This window comes from Elephas maximus, chromosome 25, assembly GCF_024166365.1.
Source record: "Elephas maximus indicus isolate mEleMax1 chromosome 25, mEleMax1 primary haplotype, whole genome shotgun sequence".
NCBI classification, from domain to species: domain Eukaryota; kingdom Metazoa; phylum Chordata; class Mammalia; order Proboscidea; family Elephantidae; genus Elephas; species Elephas maximus.
The window spans coordinates 65,465,218-65,491,640 of record NC_064843.1 but is presented as its reverse complement, the minus strand read 5'-3'; the positions used below and the strand labels follow the sequence as shown (position 1 = coordinate 65,491,640).

Here is a 26,423-nt window from a genome sequence, read left to right as displayed (position 1 = left end):
GAATTTTGTTCTACATTTTTCTTCAGCTCTGTCTGGAACAGTCTATTGTTATCCCTGTCACAGTAGTTGGTGGTGGTAGCGGGCACCATCTAGTTGTGCTGTACTCCGTCTGGTGGAAGCTGTGGTAGCTGTGGTCCATTAGTCCTTTGGGCTAATCTTTCCCTTGTGTTGGTTTTCTTCATTCTCCCTTGCTCCAGATGGGGTGAGACCAGTGGAGTATCTTAGATGTCTGCCTGCTAGCTTTTAAGACCTCAGATGATACTCACCAAAGTAGGATCTACATCCTAGTTTAGAGAGTAGCATCTGGGATCTTAAAAGCTTGTGAGTAGCCATCTAAGATACAACTATTGATCTCTACACATCTGGATCAAAAGAAAATAAAGATAATCAATATTTCAGAGAAGAAACTAGTCTACAGGACTAGCAGTCTACACAAACCGCAACCTCACCTATCCTGAGACCAGAAAAAATAGATGGTACCCAGCTATGGCTACTACTACTGGCTGATCTGACCAGGGACAGATGGTCCTAGGTAGAATGAGAGAAAAATGTAGAACAAACTTAAGTTCTTAAGAAAAACCAGACTTACTGGACCAGTAGAGACTAGAGGAACCCCTGTGATTATCACCCTGAGATACCCTTTATACTTTGTACTGAAACCATAACCAGAAATCACCTTTCAATTAAATAACAGATTGGCTTATAAAATAAACATCACCCGTAAATACTGTGCTCCTTTAAAAAATCATCTACATGAGACCAAATGGTCAACAATTACCCTAAGGCAAAGATGAGAATATAAGTGGGGTAGGGAAGCTAGATTAATGAAAAAGAACAAAGAGAATGGAGATAAAGAGAATGATGACTCATCTTGAAAAATGTAATCAATGTCACTGAACAATATGTAAGGAAATTATTAAATGGGAACCTAATTTGCTGTGTAAACTTCCACCAAAAATACAATAAAATATTATTTTTTTTAAAAAGTGATGAGGTGGGAGCATGACCATGTTGCCTTCCTTTCACTGTGCCCACCTCTGTGCTTATCTTGGTCACTACCTTGATATTATTGTTGTTGTTTAAAATTATTTCCTAGTCATGGCTATTATCTAAAACAAACAAACAAAAACAGAAAATAACAGATGTTGGTGAGGGTATCGAGAAACTGGAAATTCATCATTGTTGGTGGGAATACAAAATGGTGGAGCTACTGTGGAAAACAGTTTGGTGGTTCCTCAAAAAGTTAAACATAGAATTGCCATATGATCTAGCAGTCCTAATCCAGGTATATCAAAGAGACTTGAAAACAGGGACTCAAATAGATACTTGTATTAAAAAAAAAAAAAGATACTTGAATACCATTGTTTATTTCAGCACTACTCACAATAGCCCAAACTGGAAACAATACAAGTGTCTGTCAACAGATGAATGGATAAACAAAAGGTGGTATACACACACAATGGAATATTATTCAGCCATAATAAATAACATGAATAAACCTTGAACACTTTATGCTGAGTGACGGGAGTCACTCCCAAAAGGACATCTTTTGTATGATCCCATTTACGTGAACTATTTAGAATAGGCAAATGCATAGAGACCAAAGTTCCTTAGTGATTACCAAGGGCTGGGGGAGAGGGACAGGAAATGACTATTTACGGGGTGCTGAGTTTCTGTTTGGGGTGATGAAAAAGTTTTGGAAATAGAAAGTGGTGATGGTAGCACAATGTCATGACTGTAATTCCTTGTACGCTGAAAATTGGTCAAAATGGAAAATTGTGTTATACGTATTTTACCACAATAAAAAATAAAAGCATTTCCTAGTGCATTCTAGAAAATGAGCTTTAATGTTTTGTAAAAAGACACATGAAAGGCAGGGAAGTTGGGGGAGGAACAAGAAGTGGCCCAGCCTTTAAAAAGCTATCTCAGTGTCAGCCCCAACTTGAGAAATCTAAGAGCTCTTGGTGTTTACAAATGGGTAAAACCATGCGGTGGATGAAATCTGACAGCCCTTGAAGACACGAACGACCGCCCTGAAGGAGCCGTGTGGGTGCTCACGTTTGACGACCGCCCTGAAGGAGCCGTGTGGGTGCTCACGTTTGACGACCGCCCTGAAGGAGCCGTGTGGGTGCTCACGTTTGACGACCGCCCTGAAGGAGCCGTGTGGGTGCTCACGTTTGACGGAGAACAGTGCTTGACCAGAAAGAAAGGCTCAGGTGACCCGCAGCAGAGGCCAGAGCTCAGCAGCTTGCACTACCGGAGGACAGCGAGGCAGCAAGCCCGGCCCCTCCCCTTGTACTGGGGGCCTAGGAACAGGTCCTAAACCCTTGGTGACTGTTTTCAAAGGGGAGCGCAGCTGTTCCTGACATAGAAATACTTCAGATGAATGGGGAATGCACATAAGGTGGTTTAGATCCACCAGGTGACAAAGTCCAACCTCTTGTTCAATCCTCTTTCGCTCCACACTTCCCTGTTGTTGTTAGTGGCTGCGCATCCAGCTCTGACTCATGGAGGCATTGCCTAATCCTGTGCTATCTTCGTGATCACACTTACCTGGGGATTTATTAATTCATCCAGCCCATAGTTATTAGTCACCCACTTCCTTAGGAGGAACTGGAGGGCCAGCCACAAACTAGAAAGAAGTTTCCAGCTCTGAAGGGGCACAAGATCTGCTGGGGAGAGGTCAAATACTCATATGTAAAATTGGGAATAGTTTTGGAGGGAGAAACGCGAGGCAGAAAGGTTTGCTATGAGAGCAAATAACAGGGAGGTTGGCTCCAGTATAGGGAGATGAAGTATCACCAAAACCTGAAGAAGTTAAATAGTCTACGTGCGTGAGAATGTGTGCATAGATGTATAAGTGTGTGCATTTGTGTGTGTGTGTGTGCGTGCAGGCCAGAATACACGGCATGTGCGAAGGCCCTGTGGAGGACACAAGGCATCCCACAGAACTGTGGTTAGAGAACATGGGGGTGAAGAGGGAAAGATCAATTCCAGACGATGCATACTAGGCCATGCAGAATTTTTATTTTGATTCCAAGAGCAACGGGAAACCACAGAAGTGCTTTCATTATGGCCTAAGTGTTTGTGTAAAATGAAATAATCAGATTTATGTTGCAAACTGATTTCCCTTTAAACATGGAGAGTAAGAGGCTGAAGCAAGTCGACTAATGAGCAAACAGGTACAGAGGGCCAGAAGAGCGGTGGCAGGTGGGCAACGGAGAAGACAGGTGGGTAGAGAGAGGGCTGCTGACGATGGATTAGCTGTAAGAGCTGTGGGAGAGCTAGGGGGCAAGGATGTTCCTACACTTCTCGTAACTGGATGGTTGGCAGATGGGGAGAGACAACAAGATAGATGTTGACTTTGAGCCACCAAGACAAGACATAAAGTGGGCAGTTGGGTGCCTTGATGAAAGTGGAAAGGACAGGTCTAAGTGGTAATGCACATCAGGCGGTCTGTGCCAGAGGGGCAGTGATGGAGTGTGTGGGATCCCACAAGGATGATTGGAACAAGAGAGGAGAGAGGCCAGGAGTGAGCACCGAGGATGGCCACTGTGTACTAGTCAATGTAAGACCACACAGGAGCCAGCAGAGGAGGAGGGAGAACCAAGAATGTGGACCACCTGGCACCAACGAAGGGACTGAGTCCAGAGGAGTGGAGGGCCAAGTAACATGAGGGCTGGAGAGGCCCAGGGTAGTCAGCCACAGAGGGCAGAGGTGGCTATGATAAAGCAGGTTCAGTGGTTCAGTAGCATCAAAGAGGCAGAGGAGAGATGGCTGTGAAGTTCAAGGTGAGTGAACGTGAGAAAATAGAGGCAGTAAGTGGACTCAGCCCATGAGAAGGTGTCTGTGGCAGGGTGAAATGGACTAGCAGTGGCCGCGTCCTGTGGTCCTGGAGGGAAGCGGCCCCAGGGTCTGGCAGGCCCATGCCAGGACCTGGTGAAGCTGCCCTCCCCCTGGAAGCAGCTGACTCATCCTTCCAGCAGGAGGAGGCCATTATTTTGGATTAGAAGCGACTACCTGCTCTGTCTCTAAGAATCAGGTTGCTGCATTACAGGGAGAAGAAATAACAGCAAATGTCACTCGGAGCAGGGTTTTGTACATAACTGGTACCCAGGTCTCGTATGATTTAATTTTGACATATTGACTTATGCAGTTTTCTAGTAAACTATTGTGAATGCTCACTCTCCACCCCACCTCTAACCTGAAACTTTGGGTTGAATGGAACCACGTTTGCTTTATTGAACTCTGTGGGACCAGCTGGTTTTTCAATGTGGCAACCTCTGCAAATGTGTTATTGGTTTAAGTTATAATTTTTTTCTTTGGAGATACCTTATGAACACACAAAAATCACATCTGTCTTTAAAACACAAAGACAAAGGAAACAAAGTGCACTTCTGAGTTAGGAGAAAGTCAGGAGCCCAGGCACCAGCTTCTCTAGGCTCAGCTGGGAAACAGCATGGAACTGCATCTGTGCTCCATGGCACTGTCACATCTTACCAGGAGCAGGTCAACGATGCACCCTGATTCCCAGTTTGGGTCTGATATAGCTCCTGCATGTTGCAACCTGAACATCTCAGTGTCTCACCTCTCCTTTCTGCCACCCACTTGATTCCTGTGGGAAAAGGCAGGCCACGGCAGCAGGTGGGTAGGTTTCAATGCCAGGTCCCTGGCCAGCTTAGACATGCCTCACATACCCACCCCAGGCTGTCTACCAACTCCCTCTCCTCTGGAGCCCAAGGTGCAGTGCAGACTGACCGAGAACTGACAAGCAGACTCAAGCCTTTCTCTCCAAGTCTATCACTGGATCTATTCCGAACCAGGACTTGGAATATCGGAGGTCTAACTGGTCACCCACCTCCTTCACTTGGCTGCCTCCTCTATGGTCAGCACCCAACAAAGGAGGCATGCTCTCCCACCAGAAATGACCCCTACTGGAAGACTCTTCTCTCTTCTCCGACATGGCAGGGGGAGGGGGCACTGCAGGGCAGAGTCTGGCCACTAGAACTGTTGTGTGGAAATTTGATGCAGGCAAACAGAACAAAGATCTGCAGATCTGATCACAGAAAGGATTTCACAGGCCTCTGAAACAGCCCTTGTCCTGTAGTGTCACTATGGGTTGGAATCGACTCGTTGGCAATGGGTTTGGTTTGGTTATGTGGGTCTAATAGAACATGTCTTAGAGCTGAATTTATCTTGGAGCCAACATTTGCCTTGTCCAAAAAGAAGCCAGCATCTAGAAGCTGCTACAAATCAGTTCCTGGGCTTGGGTTTCACTGTCTTGAGGTAGCCCTGACTTGGGAGACACCAAATGCAGGTACTGCTACATTTCCTAGACTGAAGATCAGGCCCCTTCCCAACATTCCTCTTCCAGGAAGAGTTAGACAAGGGAGCCAGAAACAGCAGGGAGCTCAGAAGGAATAGACCAGGATGTGTCCTGCACAGAATGAGGTCTCTTTTTGCAGGGTTGGAAAGGGGCAGCACACAGGAAGTGTGATTTATAGCTTCAGGTGGAACCCAGGTACAATCCTGAACTTTATGGGAAATGAAACTGCGTGAGAAATTGAGCCACTGGTGACATCGAGTTAGACAAATCGGCACAATCACAGACAGGCTAATGAACATTATGGGCAGCCCCAATAGTGGAATCAGCCAGAGAGGGACATGCAGGGCCTCTATGCACTGTTAGGCACAGTTTACTGTGACTCTCCTCAGTTTAAAGAGAGTCAACACAGGTATCAAGGTGTCAGTCTTGTCTTACTGCCTTAGAAACCCTACATAATAAGGACTCTCTTCTGTCATTTTGCCCCTGGAGCAGACACTGTGTGATTCCTGTCCCCAGCCCTCACCATCCCAGAGCACAGACCCACCTCAGCCGCCAGCACCTGTGTATCTTACCTGGGGCTGCAGGACAGCTGTGTCCCCACCTCCTTCTGCTTGCCCTGCCTACCTTTTCTCACACACATCCCCCTCCCACTTTTCAAGAAGCGTAGGCATTGAGTTAGGGATGCAGATTAAGCAGTTGTGAAAAGGCAAGGTGCTCTGTATTTTTGAGAAAAAGGATATAACAAAGCAACTGAGTTTATCTTCAAGATGGCTGAATGGAAGTCCATTCAGTTGGCCCAGCTTTATTCGAGGTCAAAGCATGAGCATATCCACCACGTATTCATTAAACGTGTGACAGCAATGATGCTGTTTGTTCCACAGCTTGCTTGGCTTTGCTGCTTTGTGGTCTCATCTTCCCTCCCTCATCTCCCTCCCACCATGAGGGGAAGGGGTCAGAGGGTTACCCTTAGCCTTTCATAGATGAAAATGAAAGGCCCAGGAAAGCAGTGTTCCTGCCTGAGGTCACCAAGCTTGGACCAGGAATGAGAGGAGGATTCGCAGGGATCTCTGTGGAACCAGGGCCTTATGCATCAGGACCCTGGAGGAGAATCCAGGTTTCTGTGGAGTAAGCGGGATGGACCTGAAAGACCAGGATCCAGGAGGAGCAACCAAACTCCGCCCCAGGGGCACATGGAGCCCCACAAGCAGCCCACTGCAGGTTGGAAACCCCATTTGCCACCAGGTCAGTGGGCCTGAGTGATCTGTGGCTGGATGCCCAGCTGCCCTCCAAGGAAAGAGGCCCAACTCTTACCCAGGGCCAGACTGGCACGTGTGTGTTCCCAAAGCTAGGGGAGCATAAGCCTCCTGAATGGAACCAGATGGAAGGACGTTTATGGGTGGACCACAAATGGTGGCCTCCTTCCCTCCATCCCCACAAACAGGGTCCATCCTCTGACCCTGCAGAGAGGCAGACCCCAGGTGCCCATGTGGTTGGTTCTAGATGCCCCAGGGCACCTTGCATGGAGCTATGCCCAGCACCAGTGGCCCCAGTAGCAGGGGTAATGGATGCAACTCAAAACTGGGTGACCTGGATGTGGGGGCCTGCGAAGGCACGAAGCTCACCGTGCACATACACTGAGATACTTGGTCACACGGCTGGGCTTGAAGACACACTTCCCTGTGCCCTTCACCCATCCGCCTGGATACTAGCCTGGGTCCCCCACTCTGACCCCCAGAGCTCATGCTTCACATACCCTGTAGCAGCTGGCCTTCTTTGTGTGCATTGGGTGCCCTTGGGCATTGCTCTATCCAGGGGCTTTTGGGGGAGGTTCTGTGGCATTGACATGGTGCCCCCTCTGGCGTTTCCTTGGCAGCACTCTCGAAAATCAACTAGGATAAAAATCATAGCCGTAGCCCTAAGAAATATTGTGTAGTGAATGTCTCCTGGTGCCAGGGACCACAAGCACGTGTCTAGTGAAGAAGGTCAAATCTTCTCAGTTTATCCTCACACCCTTCGAGGTGTGTGCTCGTTTACATGGAAGGAAACTGAGGTCCAGAAGGGATGCTCGCCCAAGGGCACCCAGCTTGCAAGTGGCACATTTTGACAAGCGATCACAACTGAAGAAGGTAGGAATGATTATTCTCATTTTGTAACAAGCCAGTCAGGCTTGGGGGTGTCATCAGAGGCAAAGGTACAAGCAGGAGACCAGACTTTGGACGGAAGATGGACAAATCTCTCCTCCACAGCCCAGTCTCCCCAGCTCTAAAGAAAGTGTCCTCGCATCCACTCCAAGGAGCCGCTGGGTGTAGACCTGAGTGCACCCGGCACCTGGCAGGTTCTCCACAGCTGCTGGAGACATCTGTCTTCTCCAGGTCTGGTCTGTACTGCTCAGGAATCCCCGACATCTCTCAGTCAGTTTCCCAAAGAAAAGTTAAGTTTGCTCTGAAAAGCAGGTCTATCTAACTCAACCTAAATAATATTTTTTTTCAAAGCACTGTTATAGTTGTAATTTTCATGCAGAATTGAATCTTGGTATTTAGGCCAAATAGATCATTTTTATTTCTACGAAATTATATTGTCCAAATAGGGCTAAATTGTTACAAAAACTTGTTGGAACCACTGAAAATGTTACATGTGCCAAACAGCTTCTGCAAACTGCTGGTGTTGGCTACATGAAAATTGTGTTTCAAGTGCTTGGGTGTCACAGGAGATTGAGTGTGTCAAAAGATCCCACCAAGCAAGCTGCCTCCCTTCCTGACATATCTCTCCCCAGATGCTGATGAATGGCTCTTGTTTATCAAAGCCAGTTGTCAAGAGGTGACCACAAGTTAACTGTGAAAACAACATATAGCTAGTCGAGCTTTCTATAAATATTGTGCACTATGAATTACATTAGGCAATTGAGATGGTTAAGATTTTGGGTCAGCTTGGCTGGGCCCCGATTGTCAGTGTTTGGGAAGTGATCACTTCTCCGTTGAGATTTGGTATGTGTTCACCCCCATGATGGGATCTGAGGTGAGTGGTACCAGTGGGGTGGGGTCTGTGGCCACCTTAGTCTTCATCTTTCTGCCCTCTGCCACTTAGTCCTTCTTGCTCACCCTGTCGGGGCTTTTGCTTGTTCTGGATCCCGCAGCTGGCTCCTGTTCCTCAGACCTCCGGTTCTTGGAACTTGAGCTAGCAGCTTAACTGTAGTCTTGCCTGCTGATCTTGAGATTCATTGATCTTCACAGCCTGTAAGTAACAGACCTGTTCTCTGGCCTGCCGACCTTGGGTTCACCAGTCCCTGGGGCTCCATGAGTCAGGAGAAGCCTGCAACAGCCCTGCTTTCTGGCCTTCCCCAACCAGACTTGGAACGTTAAACTAAACTAAAAAGATTAGTTACAGCCTCTAAAAATCACGTGAGCCATTTCCTTGATATAAATCTCTCTCTATATGTATATGAAAACCCTGGTGGAGTAGTGTTTAAGAGCTACAGCTGCTAACCAAAATGTTAGCAGCTCGAATCCACCAGGTGCTCTTCAGAAACCCTATGGGGCAGTTCTACTCTGTCCCATAGGGTTGCTAAGAGTCAGAATCGACTCGACGGCAATGAGTTTGGTTTTGGTTTGAAGGTATATATATATACACATATATTCATACGTTTTACTGGTTTTGCTTCTTTAGAGAACCCAGCCTAAGACAGAAATTATTTACTGAATGTGAAAAAATCGAAAACATGCTAAGAACAATGTTTGTCCAGCTGTTTACAGCTGTTACCTCATTTAATTTAATCCTCACAGCAGTGTGGTGGCATTACTACTCTTATTCTCTCTGTTTTACAGACGAGGAGACCAAGGTTCCAAGCGGTGAAGGTCACTCTCAAAGCCAGCAAATGACCGCATCAAGGTGAGCATCCAAGCTGTCTGGACCTGGGTTCAGGTGATCTCCGAGCTCTGCAACCTCTCATTGGGGTAGAAGCTTACACTTCCTGCAGGCTCTGTTCTGAGTGCTTCACAGGAATTTGCTCATTTAATCCTCACAAAACTCCATGAAAGGTGACATTTCATTGTCCCATTTATAGTCAAGGAAACAGAGGCACAGTTCAAGTAGCATGCCAGTGATCACATAGCTAGTAAGTGGCAGAACGAGATTCAAAGCCAGTGTAGATGTATTCTTCCCTTCATGGCAGAAAGATGGAAGACCTTCCCTGCCCCTCGTCCCTGCCTCTGCCATGAGAACGTGTCCTTGTGTGACTTTATCAGTGACACACCTGGTGTTCTCCTACCCACAGGAATCAATGCAGTACCCACCCCTCTATGCAGCAAAGTTAACCTCAGAAATAAGCATGCAGGAAAAACATCAGTGATTTTTTAAATTTGTTCTTCAGTTTTAAAATAAGCAATGTATAAAGAAGAAATTTTGACTATAAAAATGTGATTCAGATTCAGTTAAGTATGAACAAAAATTTGCATGTACCCACTCTTCTTCACCACTGTAAACACAAAAATTGCAAGTAGTCACAGAATTTTTGACAGAATGACAGAGCTGAACGGACTCAAGTTCAATTTCTTTCTATAATCTCTGTGCTATCATGTTTTATTATGACTCTGCAGTGTAAATGTGGGATTATCTAGTATCCCAGGAGTTGGAGACGAAATTGAGTTGGGTGATTCCCAACCATTGTGAACTTGCTCTTGAAGGACTCTGTATATGTTAAGGGCCTACCTTATAAATGGAGATTTCCCAAATTAACCTCCGTGTAGAATATAATGTTTATTAAAGGATGAGTAATTAAAAACGCTAATATAAATCTTCCATAAAGATTACAGCCTAGAAAACCGTATGGAGCACTTCTACTCTGTCATATGGGGTTGCTATGAGTCTAAATTGATTTGATGGCACCCAACAACAATCTAAAGCTTAAGTACCTTAAGTACGTGTTATTAAAACAATCATGACAACCACAATTGTTTAGAACTCAGACAACGAAAATGTTTTTTTCCTTTTCCAAGGAGAAGGATGTTGCCATTGACATTGTTTAGAATTTCTGGAATTTGGCAAAAAGAAAAATAGCTTATGTAGTGAAAAAGATCTGCCTTAAGCATTGTGCTCTTTTGAGAGCTGTCTACATGGGGTTAAATTGACAACAGAAACTCGAAAGATTAAATAGGAACCCTAGTGAACAGTGAGTTTATGTTATGTAGAGACTGTCGAATTGGTCTATGTTTTGCTGTATATATTCTCAACAACAACAACAAAACAAATAAAATTTAGGAAAAAAAAAGAAAAGAAAAAGGCAACCTGCTTGTTATCTTTTTTATTACTGCTTTAAATTCTCTGCAGGTGATTCATCCCTTATTCCCTGGTCTGGCCCTGGGGAAGGCATGGCTTATTTTCTTGGGGACACCTGACCACCACCTCAGCCTGTGGCATCCCCAGTTCCTCTGGGCCACAGTTAGGGAACACAGTGTCTGCGGCGCGATGAGCTACTTAATATGGCCCTTCTAGCCATAGTCTTTGTGATTCACACGCAATGACTGAGTGGGACTATGCAAATAAGGTATATGGAATGCTAGCAAAGGGATTGGTCAGTTTTGCCATCCCACTAGGCTTAGAATGATCCATCCCAGAGGCAAGAGGGAGGATCTCATCATCACCAAGAAAGAGGAGCTCTAACACGGAAGACAGAGAGAGCTGTAAACTGCAGACAGTGAGAAGCAGCAGCAGAGAAACGGTGGCAGCAGAACAGGGAGACTGGCAGGAGGCTGCAGGAGACGAATTCCCAGCCCATGGATGGAGAAAGCTGAGCGCTTTCAGGCAACAGGCTTACTGGCGGAGTACGGTATCTCTGGGCACTTGGTGGAGCTAGGTTTGCTGACCCACGGAGTTAGAGCTGAGTGCCTTCAGGCCGAAGGTTATAGAACAGTGGGGTGCCTTTGGGCACTTATTGGCAGAGCTTTGTAACACTTGCCCAAGCAAGACAGGGGCCAGAGGCTGAGGGGCTAAGGACTAGGGAGAGACCTGTCAGCTAGCACAGTTGGGAAGAGGCTGTCCTGATGGAAGAACTGTATACTGGGCATTTCTGAACCTGAATTGTAACCTATTATTTCCCTAGTAGGCCCATTTTTTTTTTCTAGGCCCATAATCCTGAGTATGGTCTGTGAGTTCTGTGTGGCTATTGCAATGAATTATCAAACCCATCAGAAGAGTAGAGAGTGCTGTGAGAGGAACAGATGATGTCAGAATTGGTAAAAAGGGCTGGCAAGAGAGGCATGTCTGACCTCCGCCTCATAGGAATCAGCTTTGGGCTGTTGATACTGATTTTCCTTCCCCTTTGTGAAGTTAGAGGAGGTCAGACACCTCCACCATGCCATTTTCACAGTGCTCTTTGAAAATCGTCCATCACTCATCAAGAGATAGGCCATGACAGCCCTGTGGCCAGCCCCCTTCCTTCTGAGCCTGTCCCTGCCCACAGGGTCTATCCTCAGGTCCCCATCATCTAGTATAAAGTCTGTAATGCCCCATACCCACACCTCCTCTTCCACGGGGCCCATGGAGCCTGCAGTGGGTACTTAGTGTATTTCCCTGAGCGGCGAGCATGGAGAGGAGGCTGACTCACTGCACACAGCGTTCCTATGTGTGCAGGGAGAATGCAGTGTGCTCCCCAAAACCTCCTTCATTCGACTATCGGACCAGAAGACAGAAAGAGCAAATTCAGATGCCTGAATAATCCGCCAACCCATCAGTCTGCTGAGAGGTTAACCTGTCCCGATGTGAGACCCCAGAGGTCCATCCGCTGCGCAACGTGAAGTAAACTTCCAAGACAATTTAAAGAGAAAGCTCAGGGCACTCACTGAGACTCCAGAACACAAGCAGAGGGTGGAGCCAGAGTGTAGCACATGACCATGCTGTGAAGCCTGTGGTCCTTTCACTACACTTGAGATGGCTTCCATCCAAAGGTGGGCCTAGAAAAGTGCTTCCAGGCCCCCACGCTGCGGAGTGCACTTTCTTTAACACTCCGCTCATTGAGAGGTCTGATTCCATCTGTGCTGTAAGTAAAATGTGGTGAGTCATCATCCAGGAGGGAACTTGAAGATGGGAGGTGCAGGATCTCCTCAAACCTTGGCAACCAAAACATTCTAAACCCTTTGTCAAACTCAGCCGAATCCAACCCTCCTGGTAAGAACTTCTTCCATTGAGCTTTTGAGCACTGTCCTCAGTCCTCAGGGCTCTCCTGCCATTTCTGCCACACAGCATTTTCCTGCAGGTAGATAAGGACCAGGTAAATTAGCCCAAGCAGGCAGGCAGTGGGGGAAAGACGGAGGGGCAGAGTGGAAGTTAGAGGACCGGGGGACGAGTAGGTAAACTTTAGACAGAGTGTACTGTGCTTTGACACTCAGATCATTTTGGGGGCGGGAAGTGCCTCTTTGAGGCTTAGATAGATGGTTCTGTCATTTCTGCACTGGGACGAGGACTCCACGGTGACCTCAGCCCACTCTCCTCGCTTGCTGATTTCTCCCCAGTTCCAGAGGAGAGAGTGAAGTGTGATTTCACTGCTGTCAATGTTAGAGCAGAAGTGTCAGAGGTCCTTTTTCCAACTCCTACTTGCAGATGAGGGAAATGAGAGCCACAGCTTGCCCAGGGGAACCAGACAGATGAGGCAGAACTCACAACCCCAACCCAGGGCAGGGAGGCGAACTCTGCACTGTCTCCCATTCTCCCAGCTGGCTGGGTTCTGGGTGCCCTGGCGTCACCTACTTGTGAAGTCACCCATATAGGCTTCTTGCCTATCTCACTTCCCCTCCCACATCAATGACTTTCCCCAAATCCATGTTTCAGGGTCTGCATCTGGGGGCCCCCAAATAAGGACCATCCAGAGCAGCAAAATGTGTCTGTGACTGCCGGAGAAGACCCGTGATTCACGGGCTGTGACGCATTGGGGTGCAGGAGGAGCCTGAGCGTGGCCCTGACTCCCACTATTTGCCCGGCCCCTGGCCCTGCTGGCCACCCTGTGCCACGAAGGAACTCAGCGAGGTGGGGGAGGAGGAGTGCAAGCCCAGGGCCATGAGCATAGGGATATTTTTGCTTTCTTTCCTTTTGATGCCTTTGGTGTCCCCCGTCCCCCGCCATGATATCATGATCCACACTGTAAAAATCCTGAGAAGGGCTGTCTTGCCCCCAATTTGGCTTCATGCGCTTGAGGAGCTTGGCATTGTGTTAGACTCTGAGACATTCCCACGGCCCAGTACTATTTAAAGACCATCTCTCTATTTAGAGTTCATGATGGGGGGAATAAAAGAAAAAAGGCTCCCAAACCTAATAGGGGAACATGAGATAGGCAGAGGAAAAATCCAGTTTGCTTCTAAAAAAGGATGAATGGGCTCATGTCTCAAGTCTCAGTGTTGTCTTTTCTTTTTTTGATCTTGCTAACCAAAGTGGAATTTCATGATGGGTTACCAAGTGAGCTCTTTCTAGTTCTGAGCCTCCGAAAGTCCCTGCTCACTCAGTAGCATGCCATTTAAGTGCCACATGCAGGCGGGAAAGAGAATGAAGCCAAAACGGAGCTGTAAAGTTCTGCCTGCTCCTCACTGTTTCCACAGCCTTTGCTGGGGGCCGAGCAAGCCGCCTGCCTCCTTTTATGCACAACGAAACTGTGATGAAGGCAACAGGAGTCAGAAAACTATTCATTCCAGGAAGTCCCCGTATCCGGTAAGAAGTAAGAAGTACAACAGGCACAGGATGCGCCTCGGGTCGGGGGGACGTGACGAGCCTGCAGCCTTTGTGTCCTCCTCTGCCCCAGAGAGGCCGTGGCCAAGCCCATAGCTCCCGCCCAAGCGCAGCTGGGAGCCCGGATCACGACCAAATGGCCACCTCCACTGGCATGTCCTTGCTCCTGCTGCCGCTGCTTCTGGGCTGGCCTGGGACTGGGGCCACGGCTGAGGCCGTGGTGTGTGCGGGGACTGCCTGCTACACAGCCCACAGGGGCAAGCTGAGTGCGGATGAGGCCCAGCTCAACTGCAGTACCAATGGAGGCAACCTGGCCACAGTGAAGAGCGCCGAGGAGGCCCAGCGTGTCCAGGAGGCCCTAGTCCAGCTTCTCCGGCCCGAGGAGCCGCCGACTGCACGCATGGGCAAGTTCTGGATTGGGTTGCAGCGGGAGAAGGGCAAGTGTCTGGACACCAGTCTGCCACTGAAGGGCTTCAGCTGGATCGGCGGTGGGGGCCACTCACCGTACACCAACTGGCAAAAGGAGCCAAAGAGCACGTGCATCTCCAAGCGCTGCGTGTCCCTGTTGCTTGACCTGTCCCTGCAGCCCCCCACCAGCCGCCTCTCCAAGTGGGCTGAGGGCCCTTGTGGGAACCCTGCTTCTCCGGGAAGCAACATCGAGGGCTTCATCTGCAAGTTCAGCTTCAAAGGCATGTGCCGGCCCCTAGCCCTGGGGGGTCCAGGCCAGGTTACCTACACTACCCCCTTCCAGGCCACCAGCTCCTCCCTGGAGGCTGTGCCCTTCGGCTCCATGGCTACCGTGGCCTGTGCGGAAAAGGGCAAGGAGGGGAACAATTATTTCCTGTGCAAGGAAAAAGAAGCCGATGTGTTTGACTGGGGCACCTCGGGCCCCCTCTGTGTCAGCTCCAACCTCAGCTGCAGCTTCAACAATGGGGGCTGCCAGCAGGACTGCTTTGAGGGGGGTGATGGTTCCTTTCGCTGTGGTTGCCGGCCAGGGTTTCGGCTGCTGGATGACCTGGTGAGCTGTGCCTCCCGAAACCCCTGCAGCTCCAACCCCTGCAGAGGGGTGGCCACATGTAAGCCTGGTCCCCTTGGGAAAAGTTATAGGTGCCACTGTCCCCCAGGCTACCAGCTAGACTCGAGTGAGTTGGACTGCAGCGATGTGGACGAGTGCCAGGCCTTCCCCTGTGCCCAAGAGTGCATCAACATCCCCGGGAGCTTCCGCTGTGCCTGCTGGGTGGGCTATGAGCCCGGGGAGGGGACCTGTCGGGATTTGGATGAGTGTGCCCCAGGCCGAAACCCCTGTGCCCAGGCCTGCACCAACACCAAAGGCTCCTTCCACTGTTCCTGCAAGGAGGGCTACATGGTGACTGGCGAGGATGACACCCAGTGCCAGGATGTGGATGAGTGCATAGACCAGGGGGCTAGCCCTTGTGAGGGCCTGTGCTTCAATGTGCCAGGCTCCTTCCACTGTGGCTGCCTGCCAGGCTGGGAGCTGGCCCCCAACGGAGTCTCCTGCATCCTCAGCCACACGTCCCCTGAACCTCCCACAGAGGGACCTCCCCCCCAGAGAGAGGACCGGGGGAGCATCGCCCCTTCTGTGGTAACATCCAGTCCCCCCAGGGACTCTGAGGACATCTCTGAGGAAGCACCCACCATGGGGAGACCCTCCCTGCCCTCCAACATCCTCATCAACCATGCCCCACCGGAGACCGTGGTCTCCAGTGGACCCCCCAGCATAAGGGTGGAGCCTAGCACCAGCCACCCCACGGCCACTACTGGCCATGCTGAGTCTGGAGATGGAGATCTGATGGCCAAACAAAATGAAGACAGCACCAATGGGCAGAAACTGCTTCTCTTCTACATCCTGGGCACCGTGGTGGCCATCTTACTAGTGCTGGCTCTAGCACTAGGGCTACTGGTCTACCGCAAGCGGAAAGTGAAGAAGGCAGAGAAAAAGGAGAAAAAAAACCCAAGCGCAGCTGACAGTTACTCCTGGGTTCCCGGGCGAGCTGAGAGCAGGGCCATGGAGAATGAGTACAGGTAAGAAGTCGCGACAGGAGGCGGGAGGGCCTGTGGGTGAGGGGGCAGCCAGAAACCAAGCAGAGGGCCAGGACCAACAGCATCATCTACACTGAACGTTAAAAAGCAAATCCCCTTTAGTCAGCCAGAGGCACTCGTGAGCATCATGTGGTGAGCGCCCACCTGCCACAGGTGGACCTCGCTCTGTGGGTCTAGACGTACACGAGGCAAGAAGTCAGGGACTTGCAACCTGTTGTCTTTTGTTTTCCATAGACCAACGCCTGGGACAGACTGTTGATGGGAGATGACCCCAGATCCTTTCAGTGCCAGATGACTGCCACCACCCTCAGATCCTGAAACACCTGGCCAGAGCAGGGGTCTCATCCTTCCCAAAGATTGGACTGGAGTCTCAGCAAACAGTTGTGAACTTTCTCCTTCAAAGGCTTTGAGCTTGGGCATCTGCAGGCATCTTCTGTGTGTGTGTAGGGTTTCTCAAGTAGAGGCTATGCAGTGGGCTGTTGTTTCCCCAATGCTGTGAATGTTAACAGTGCTCGCTCACTCTCTCTTTTCAAATTCCAATGTGACTGATTTCACTTCTCCAGTAGATTCTGGATCAAGGGATCAGTGGACCGGTGCTGATGGCACTCCCTTTGTGCTGGGCTCTGTTCGCCTTCCTCATCTGAAGGGGAAAAGGCAGTCTGCTAGTCAGGGTTGTGATGGCAGGCTTCTCTTAGCAGAAGAGAGACTAGGTCAGTTAATTGTTTAATTATATTAAAGGCATTTTTTTTCTTTTTGTCAAAGGGGAAATCCACAGGACTGGAAAATGTTCTTTACATTTACACTGCATTTTCCCATTCTGAGTCCTCCTGTGTTCTGTACTGTCGAAATCCCCTAGAACGGCCGCAGGTCCAGTCAACTGCCCAGGCAGCCAGGAGGCAGGGAGTTTAGAAGTCACATTTCCTATTTCTTAAGTTTCTAATAGTCTTGGGTGTTTTGCAAGAGAAGTTTGAAAAAGAGAAAAAAAAAGTGAAATGTTGTTTGAAGTGAGTTAAAGGTCTTTTTGGAAATGTAATCTAAAGGGCTAGAGAGGGGGAAGGAGCTTATTTCACACGGACATTAATGCAAGTTAGGCCACTGTTGAGATGAACGCTAAGAAGAAACAAATCCAAAGACAGCTTTTGTCTGAGCCAGTGGGGGCACCAAGACACCATCGAGGCTTCTGTCCCCACTCCCCACAGCTCTGAATCCAAATGCTTGCATTCTTATTGTTTCCTAAAGGATGTGTGGCAGCTGTGACATGCTGTGTTTTGAAAACTTTCGTTATAAAGCATTTCAGACTATTTCATAGTCCATACCACATCCTGAGAACGCCAAACCCTGATTTAAAGGTGTCCAACACCACAGAGCTAGGGACTGGGCATGTGGAATGCCATCACGGCATCATTCAAGAAGCTCTTATCCTTCTATCTTAAAAAGGGAGGGACGAAGAGAAAAAGGTTAAAACTTTTGTAACACAAAAGCTGTCCAAAGCAAGTTCAACCTCTGTCCTCCTTTGTAAGCACACACTCGCACGGACTCCCTCCAACAACGTATGGTCCATAGCTCTCTTGAGGCACAGTGCTGCCTGCTGAGACACCAGAAAGCGGCCCGTGGCGTCACCGAGGGTCCGAGTGTCAGAAGTTTCCTGAGCAGCATTTGGACTCTCAGGTTGCCTGGTGGCTTTTTGCTGATATCCTGTCAGAGAATGGACAGAGGCAAGGGGTCTCTTTCCAAGGACTCCAGCGTTTGTGCCTCTCAGAATAAAAATGATGTAATTATTCCGGTTTTGCCTTAGAAATGTACCCCTCCTGGAGGTGGACCCCTGGCAGAGTCCAATAACCCCTCATGTGCATAGTCTTTAGGGTTAAAGAAATGTTCTTTTGCCAATTTTGAAACACCGATGCTATAACTCAGTTGTTTTTTTTTTTTTTTTAAGGAAATGGACAAATGACAGGATGAAAAGGAAAGATTGAGGCTTTGTGGGGCTTAACAGGATGTTCAGAACTTAACGCTTTTTTAAAGTCATCTCATATTCTTCAGTTTCTACTTGGGAAACATAGTTTAACACTTTAGCAAGACAGAGATTGGCAATTTGGCACGACTCGGTGGGCACAAGACCCTCAAAGTGAGGTTTGCTGTCTGTTGTATGGAAACCAACCATCCAGGGACTCAGATGGTTTAAGAACCTGAGTAGACGGCTGCTGACAGTGCCTGTGTGTGAGTGAGAACAAACGCATACTCAACACCTTCACCTTCTTACCTTCCTACACTTATCCTTTGGGGTGATACAAAGATACTCCTTTAAGGGCTGAGCAGATGCTTTGCGGTCCTGAGTTTGCAGAGATGATAAGGTGTCTACCCATCTTCACAGTGTTGTGATTCCTGACATGCCCGTCCCCATGTCCTGGCCTCTGCGTTTGAGTTCTTCTGTGGGTGGGAATGTGCAACCCTGACCCCAACTCCAGGAGGATCCCGGAGCCCCTCTGTGGAAGCCACACGTGGAAAAAGATAAGAACACAGTTAGTTCTTCAAAATCTCTCCCCGAGAAAGTAGTGTCCCTCGCAGGATAGAAATCATCGGCCTTAAACACTTTAGTCTCCCCTTTCTTTTTGCAGTCACTTTGAAGCAGGCAGATCCTTGTTTGGGAAGCTCAGGGGCCACAACTGGTCTGGATAAACACATGCTCAGTGGTGGCGGGGCCACTGACAAGTCATCCATTTATCAGATGGGCTGAGCTGTGGAGCTCTTGGTCCCTTCAGGAGGGTGTGCAGCTTGTTCTGCCCCTGCGGTGACCACTCCCATGGTATCACCAGGCTTGGCATCAGCAGAGGCGGCTGCCCTTAACCAGCAGAAACAGCCAGGGCTATGGGCCCAGGGAGAGGGCACCACGTGGCAATTTGCTTAAGAACAATGGGGACTTTTTTTTGGTCCAAATAGAATTTCCCATAGCACAATAATTCCGGCTCTCAGAAAACTGCATTCAGGACTAATTCACCCCTCCTGCCTCCCAAGAAGAGCATTTAGAAGGGAGATGCCTCCCTGAGATCACAGCTCACAGCGGCCATTCCAGAATTTCAGGCAATAATCATTGCTTTTTTCCCTTGTTCATATTTTGAATTGCAGGCTGTTTTCCCAGTGATGTTGAGTGGCTGGGTTACACCAGGTTCCGCCTTGCAGGGAGGAGAGAAGCAGGCTGGGGGCAGAGCCAGGCCCCACGAGGTACCTTCTAACCCTAAGTGTCATTCAATGACAGAATAGAAATCTTCAGAAAAGCTCATCTTAATATCTTCTTTACAGTGATTAGGAAAAAAAAAAAAAATGAAGCAAAAGCTTCAATATTTATATGTGCGTATATACGTACATTATGTAGGAAGCACTGAGTTGTAAATGGGTTTCTTTTCTCTTACACACACACGTGCATGTTGCTATTCTCCTTTCAGCTCTTCTCACGCAGCTTGCTTCAGCGTCAGAGTGTTGGGGCCTGAACATTTACCACTGAACGGTCTTTGAATCCTGTGGATATGACTGTCAGGTACCTTTGTTCCAGCTCTCTTTCCTGAAACTATTTCTGTGGAAACTAAGAGAACATAGATGAGATTTGATTTAAAATAAAGCCATTTTTAAAAGCGAATATAGGAAAACCTTTTCCTAGTATTTTCCTTATTAGTTGCTACATTGTTTAAATCAGGGAAACAGGAAGGTATTGCCTTCTAGCAGCTGCAAAATGGCTTACTGCATATTTCCATCACCTTAGCATGGGAATCTGAGCTGTGAGCCCTGAGAACATCTGTCCTCGTGCTGGCTGCAAACTCAGTGCTTCAATTTCTATGGTTTGTGGAGTTTGTCAACCAAAAAAAAGAAGGGGGAAGAGGGTGGATAAGAATCCAAATTTTCCACGTATTTAATATTCAAATACTCTTGCAATCCATATTCCCAGGTCTAGTACTTAGTGAAGTGTTTTTTGAAAAAAATGAACTATGTTTCAGTCTGTATTTGGAGACAGTGCCCATCTATTTTAGAAACTATGGAATTCCTCTCTCCCATTGTAACTCTTATCTGCAAAGTAGCATGCATTTCCTTTCTGCAGACTTTGCCTGCTAGTCCTCCTGGGCTGAAGGTCTTTGTGCAGATTTGGATTAAACTTGGACAAGATCATGTGTGAGGCTTTGTTCTCTGATATTAAATGTGATTGTAAACGTCAGCAATCACTTCATAAATCTCAATGAAGATGTAAGTACTTTTGATATGTGTATTTGAAATTTGTCTGACCAGTTCTGGAATGACGGGATTTCTGTGCAGGATTTATTTTTGTCAGCCCATGTATAAGTGTTTCACAGGTTGTGGGGAAAGTAGGCTTGACTACCGCGCTCCTCCTTGGAGGCTGGACAAACTCATGGGGAATCTCAGCGCAGCCTTTAAGGAGTAGCAGCTTTGTCTTCTTTTGTGCTTTCTGTTACCCACCTGTTCTAATAAACGCTGGAATACACCTGTTGTGAACTTGTTTTAATGTATTTCATAACGACTCAAAATATGTGGTAGAACCTGCATTTGTGCTCATCAGACTTGTCTGTTTTGGCTCCAGGAGTTGAAGAGGCTGAAACACGGTGCCTTCTTTTGAGCCACTCTTTAAAAAGGGAAACAGATAAATTTGATGACCACAACTGCCATGGAATTGACTCTGACTCATGGTGACTCCATGTGTGTCAGAGTAGAACTGTGCTCTGTCGGGTTTTTAGTGGGCGATTTTTCAGAAGCAGATGGCCAGGCCTTTCTTCAGAGGTGTCACTAAACCTAGAGCCAGTGAGGTCAGCGCGGCACTGCCATCCTGTGTTGTATTGGTGACAGTGTGCACTGTCCCTCAGCACTCTGCCCATGGGAACACAGCATGCGGAGGGATTGCAGTTTGTCCCGTGTCCGAGGCTACAGAGACCCAGACCTGCTTGAAGCTTCCAGACTTTGCATTATGACCCAGGTCTTGCCACCTGTGTCTTGTCTTCACAGTTTAATTCCCTGCATCTTTTTAATTGCGTGGCTGACATGTAGTAAAGGATTAAACATGTCCAGTTGGTGCTATGTGAAGACACGGTTCTGTAATCACAATGGGACCATTTATCACCACTTTGTCAGCAAAGCCTTTTCAGTTTATTTAGCTAATTGGACAAGAGCCAATCGTCGGTGTCTGGCTGCACAAACTACAGCTCAACGTTGGCACAGCAGATAGTGGTCATTTCCAAGTCAGCCTGCTTTCCAGATCGAGCACTTGTTTAAGGGCTTTGACAAAAGAAATGGGCTCCAGTGAGGATAAAGTGCTCTGCACTTCCTGTGCCAACAGTACAAGACACTCGAAATAAACACCCATGGTTTAGGGCCAAATACAAAATAACAAAATAGATTTGGAAAATTTACCTTAACATGAACAACCATGGCTACCCCCCATGTGTGCAAACAGACATGCACCCACACACACAGACATACACACCCACCACACAAACATGCAGACACTCACACAGACACACAAATATATACACAGACACCTACACACACACATAATTCCAACATCCTTCTGCTTCACACTGGAAAGCCTGAGGTCAGTGTTTCCTGATTCAGAAAAAGCCTGTGAGCAAAAATGTCAGCTCCCTTATTATTATTATAGCTACTATACTGTATATTTAGAGGAGTTTTAAGTTCACAGAAAATACAGAGAGTTTCTATCAGGGCTTCAAACTGGTTCATTTAGATTCGAGCCCTTGCTTAGAATTTGTATTTCCGCCCCAGATATACTGAATCAGAATCTACATTTTAACAAGATCCCCAGGTGCTTCTTATGTATAATAATTTTGGGGAACCATTGCTCTACTACTGTTTCTCAGAATTGTTCCTTAACCAGCAACATTAGCATCACCTGGAAACTTGCTAAAAATGCAAATTCTCGGCAAGAGTTCAAACCAGAATGAACCTGTTTGAAGCCCTGGTTCCTATATACCCCATCTCCCTTCTGCACACAGTTGCTCCTATTATTAAATCTTAGATTGGTATATTACAGTTGTTACAATTACTGAACTGATCTTACTTCTTTTTCTGTCTTTATTCTTTCCTTCCTTCCTCCTTCCTTTCTCTCTTTTTCTTTCTTTATTTTCTTTAAAGTGTGACCAGGTAATCTGGTACAAAGAGTAAAAGGCAACGGCAAGCTAATATACTATTTTTATGGAGTCCCTGGAGCCCTGGTGGTCCAGTGATTAAGACTTTATCTGCTAACCAAAAGGTCAGCAGTTTGAATCTACCAGCTGCTCCTTGGAAACCCTATGAGGCAGTTCTGCTCTGTCCTATAGTGTTGCTCTGAGTTGGAATCAACTCCACAGCAACGGGCATGGAGTCCCTGGGTGACGCGAACAGTTAAACACTCGACTACTAGCCAAAAGGTTGGTGGTTCAAAACCACACAGGGGCACCTCAGAAGACAGGCCTAGAAATTTGCTTCTGAAAGCCCACAGCCTTGAAAACCCTATGAACCAGTTCTACTCTGCACACATGGGGTCTCCATGAGACAGAATCCACTTGATAGCAACTAACAAAGACATGTTCCCCTGGTTTTGCTCAAAGTAGTGAAAGAGGGAAAACACTTTGTAATAACCATCTTCCTAGAATTTATAAGAGTAAAATAAAACAAACCTTTAAAGTCTTTCAAATTAGGCTTTTATAGAGAGAAACAAAAACAAAACCTTGGAGTCCCCAAAGGACCTCATGTTTCTTTCTTGTTCCCATAATTCTGACCCCCTTCTGGAAATAAGCTGTCTCTAGGTAGTGCAAAAAGTTGGAGTTCAAGTCCACCCAGAGGCATCTTGGAAGAAAGGCCTGGTGACCTACTTCCAAAAAATCAGCCATTGAAATCCCTGTGGGGCACAGTTCTGCTCTGCCACACATGGGTCGCCATGAATCAGAATCAACTCCGTGGCAACCACTCTGGAAGTAAACGTGGGTTTTGAAGTTGGTCATTTTGGAATCCTGGGCTCAGCCACTTATTAGCTGTGGGAACTTGAGCAAGTTAAACTCTCTGAGGTTGTTTCCAAATCTATATAATGAGGATATTTCATTACAGCTTTCTTCTGAAAAGTAAATGATATAATGTCTTTTATATTTTATTGACAATTTTCAGGCACTCATAATAAGTACTGCTTTCCTTCTTCTTAGCTAAAAATTTTTAGTTTGCTTTGAAAAGGGGTGGTCTTTTTTTAAAAATTTTGTATCTATCTATTTATTTACTGGTGATAATATACACGACAAGACATTTACCGTTTTAACAAACTCTACGTGTATAATTCAGGGACAGTGTTTACATTTGTCAAGTCGAATGACTGTTCTTGCTATCCTTTTCCAACTTATTGCTACCCTTATTCCACCAGTGTTAACATAAATTCTCACCCCCTAAGCTCCTCATCTATACTTTTGAGATAATATGTCAGTTTGATCCTACATCGATAAATCTTTGAAAGAGCTTAATGCTCAAGGCAGATATACTTTACTAATTAAGCTAACTAAACTGCTGTTTGGTTCTAAGCAGACTTCTGGGGAAAAGTTTTGCTTTGAGGTTTAGGATTTGAAGATTCTCTCAAGACAACAGTTTCCAGTGTTTGCCCAATCTCAGCGGCTCCTGTGATGAACCAATCCTGATACGTTATTATTAGTTAAAGTCCATAGTTTACACTGGGGTTCACCCTTTGTCTGTACAGTCTATAAATCCGTTGCCATTGAGTTGATTCCGACTCACAGCGACTGTGCAGAACAGAGTAGAACTTCCCCATAGGGCTTCTAAGGCTGTGATCTTTACAGAAGCAGACTGTCACATCTTTCTCCTGAGGAGCTGCTGGTGTGTTCAAACCACTGACTTTCAGTTAGCAGCCGAGCACTTAACTACTGTGCCACAAGGGCTGCATAATGTCATGTGTCCACCACTACAGTATCATATAGAATAGTTTTACTGTCCTTAAAATACTTTGTGATTCACTTATTCATCTCGCCTCCCTCCCTCTGAAACCCATGGCAACCACTGATTTATTTTTATTTTTATACTACCTCTATAGTTTTGCCATTTCCAAAACGTCACATAGTTAGGGTGACTTCTCTTGATGACTTTTGTTATCTGCTAACTAAAATGTCTTAAATGCTAAGTAAATTTTTCAAATATGATCCATTTACAAAAAATTAATTTATATAGAATTATGTCTAATGTACAACGAAAAATACATTTGAACTGCTATCAAATAAGATTTAAAGATTGAAATCTAAGACTTAGAGCATATATTATGTTTATCCTATGGCTTTTAACATACCAAGTTATCAGGCAACTCTTGCATATATTTGGTAACAGGAGATAGAGATAATACAGATAATAATTATTAAAACCCCAAACCAATAGATTTTCCTGAATTCTATTTTGACATTGCAGCTACTTAAAACTCATTGGTTTGCCCTTCATATCCCCTTCATACCCACTGGCTCATCCTTTTTGGAGAAAATGCTAGACAGGAAAACAGTCAAAAGTGCAGAAAGAGGCAAAAGAGAGGGAAAGGTCCTGATATGCCCCAGGCTGACCATCGGCTTTGGAATTTCGACCTGAGAGAAGGCTCTTCACTGGGTGTGTCCCCACAGTACCCTCTCCTGACTCTCCAGAGGGTCAGCAATGGGATTCACCCTCCAGCTGGCATTAACTTGGATGTTGATCTTCTTTTGTGGTTGAAATTGGTCCACAGAGTTAGATTGTGTTAAAGAACGAAGTGGAAGGATGGAAAGGAGGGAGGGAGGGAGGGAAGCAAAGAGGGAGAGAAAAACAAGGAGATAGAGGAAAAAAGAGAGGGAGAGAGAAAGGGGGAGGGAGGAAAGGGAAATGGAAGGGAGGACAGATAAAGAGAGGATGGGGCAGATAGTGGAGAAGAGAGGCAGGGAGGAGAAAAGAGGAGAGGAGAGGATAGATGAGGGGAAGAGAGGGGAAAAGAGGGGAGAGGAGGAGAGGAGAGGAGAGGAGAGGAGAGATGAGGTGAAGAGAGGAGAGATGACGAGAGAAGAGGACGGATAAGGAGAGGAGAGATGAGAGGACAGATGAGAGGACAGATGAGGAGAGGAGAGAAGAGGGGAGTACAAGACAGGAGAGATGAGGACAGGAGAGGAGACAAGGGGGAGGGGAGAGGAGAGGGAGGGGAGGGGAGGGAAGAGGGGAGGGGCATGAGAGGAATGCCCTCATGTGGTGAGGCCCTTTGGGCATTCACACCTCTCAATTTCTGGCCTGAGATAACTCAGGCGTTTCCCTCACTGGTCTGCTCAGCTTCCTGGACCGAATTTGCAGAGTGACAAAGCTATTTCTGCTGACCTTGGCCAAGGAGCAGCACCCTTTGTAAAATGCTGTTGTCACATTTTCCTGCAAAGCACTGCTTATCTCTTCCTCTTCATGTTTCATACTTGTCTACATTATTTTTATGAAAAGCCTTTAGCTGGGCCCCTGACTTCTACTCTGCCGGGCTCCTTCTATGTTCAAGTATCATATAAAAATAATGTAATTCATGAAGTGGAAGAAAATAATTGCTCTAGGATCTTCTCCCCCCCCTCCAAAAAGACTATGTCACAAACTAAATTTTTACCTGATTGTGAAAACTGTAACTCCCCCCCCAAATATATACAACTCTGCGCATTGTATACACCCCCCATCCTCCCTGTCACAGTGGGTGTACTGAGACCAAGTTCTACACCTCAATCAATCAATCAAACAATCAATCGACCTGACTTGTCCACCATGGGGTTCATACTGACCCTCTGTCCATGTTTCCCATTTGGCTTGGGAAACAGTTTTGTCTAACAGTTTTGTCTTCTACATAAAGGTATATTGTTAGGTGACTGAGTGACATTTGGCGAATTGCTTCCCTTACTAACGGGAAATATAATTCTTTGACTCATAAGTTGTATTTTGTCTAATTATTAGAACTGCTACATCTGCTTCATTTTCTGTTGTATTTGATGAATACTAAGTTCTTGGCTTTTTTTTTTTTTTCTGCCTCTTGTGTCTCTTTGTTATCTTTATCTGTTGAAAACAACAAAGCTGCATTTCACTTTGAGTCTTTTTTTTAATCCAAATAAAAGTCTTTGCCTTTTAATTGGAAGATTTAACCTATTCACATTTACTGAGATTGCTAATAAACCCTTAGTGGCTTATTTTTTATATTCTATTTATAATTATTTTTTTTTCTTGGTGTTTCTATTCTCTTTATTGTCAATTACTGGCTTGATTCAGATTTTTGACCCAGTTTTCCCTCTAATGGGTTGGAACTTATAAAGCCTATTTTTGT

The 26,423-nt window shown here is 46.7% G+C and overlaps 1 protein-coding gene across 2 annotated transcripts; it reads left to right on the top strand.

Annotated features, from left to right (window-relative positions):
- Nucleotides 1-13,912: 13,912 nt before the first annotated feature.
- Nucleotides 13,913-20,579, top strand: CD93 (CD93 molecule). 2 transcript variants are annotated; one of them, XR_007515469.1, is made up of 3 exons: nt 13,913-16,075; nt 16,328-19,312; nt 19,534-20,579. XR_007515469.1 is itself a non-coding variant. In XM_049870130.1 (2 exons), the coding sequence occupies exons 1-2, from the start codon at nt 14,169-14,171 to the stop codon at nt 16,350-16,352; spliced, it is 1,932 nt and encodes a 643-aa protein (XP_049726087.1). In that variant the 5' UTR covers nt 13,913-14,168; the 3' UTR covers nt 16,353-20,579. The 2 variants fall into 2 exon arrangements, 1 of the variants encoding a protein (XP_049726087.1); XM_049870130.1 differs by having other exon boundaries at nt 16,328-20,579.
- The last annotated feature ends 5,844 nt before the right edge of the window (nt 20,580-26,423 follow it).

What these genes read in the sequence shown, in the direction of transcription:
- CD93 (XM_049870130.1), top strand. Translation starts at nt 14,169, where the DNA reads ATGGCCACCTCCACTGGCATGTCCTTGCTCCTGCTGCCGCTGCTTCTG. An exon ending in GCCATGGAGAATGAGTACAG is followed by an intron (nt 16,076 to 16,327) that starts GTAAGAAGTCGC and finishes TGTTTTCCATAG; the next exon opens with ACCAACGCCTGGGACAGACT.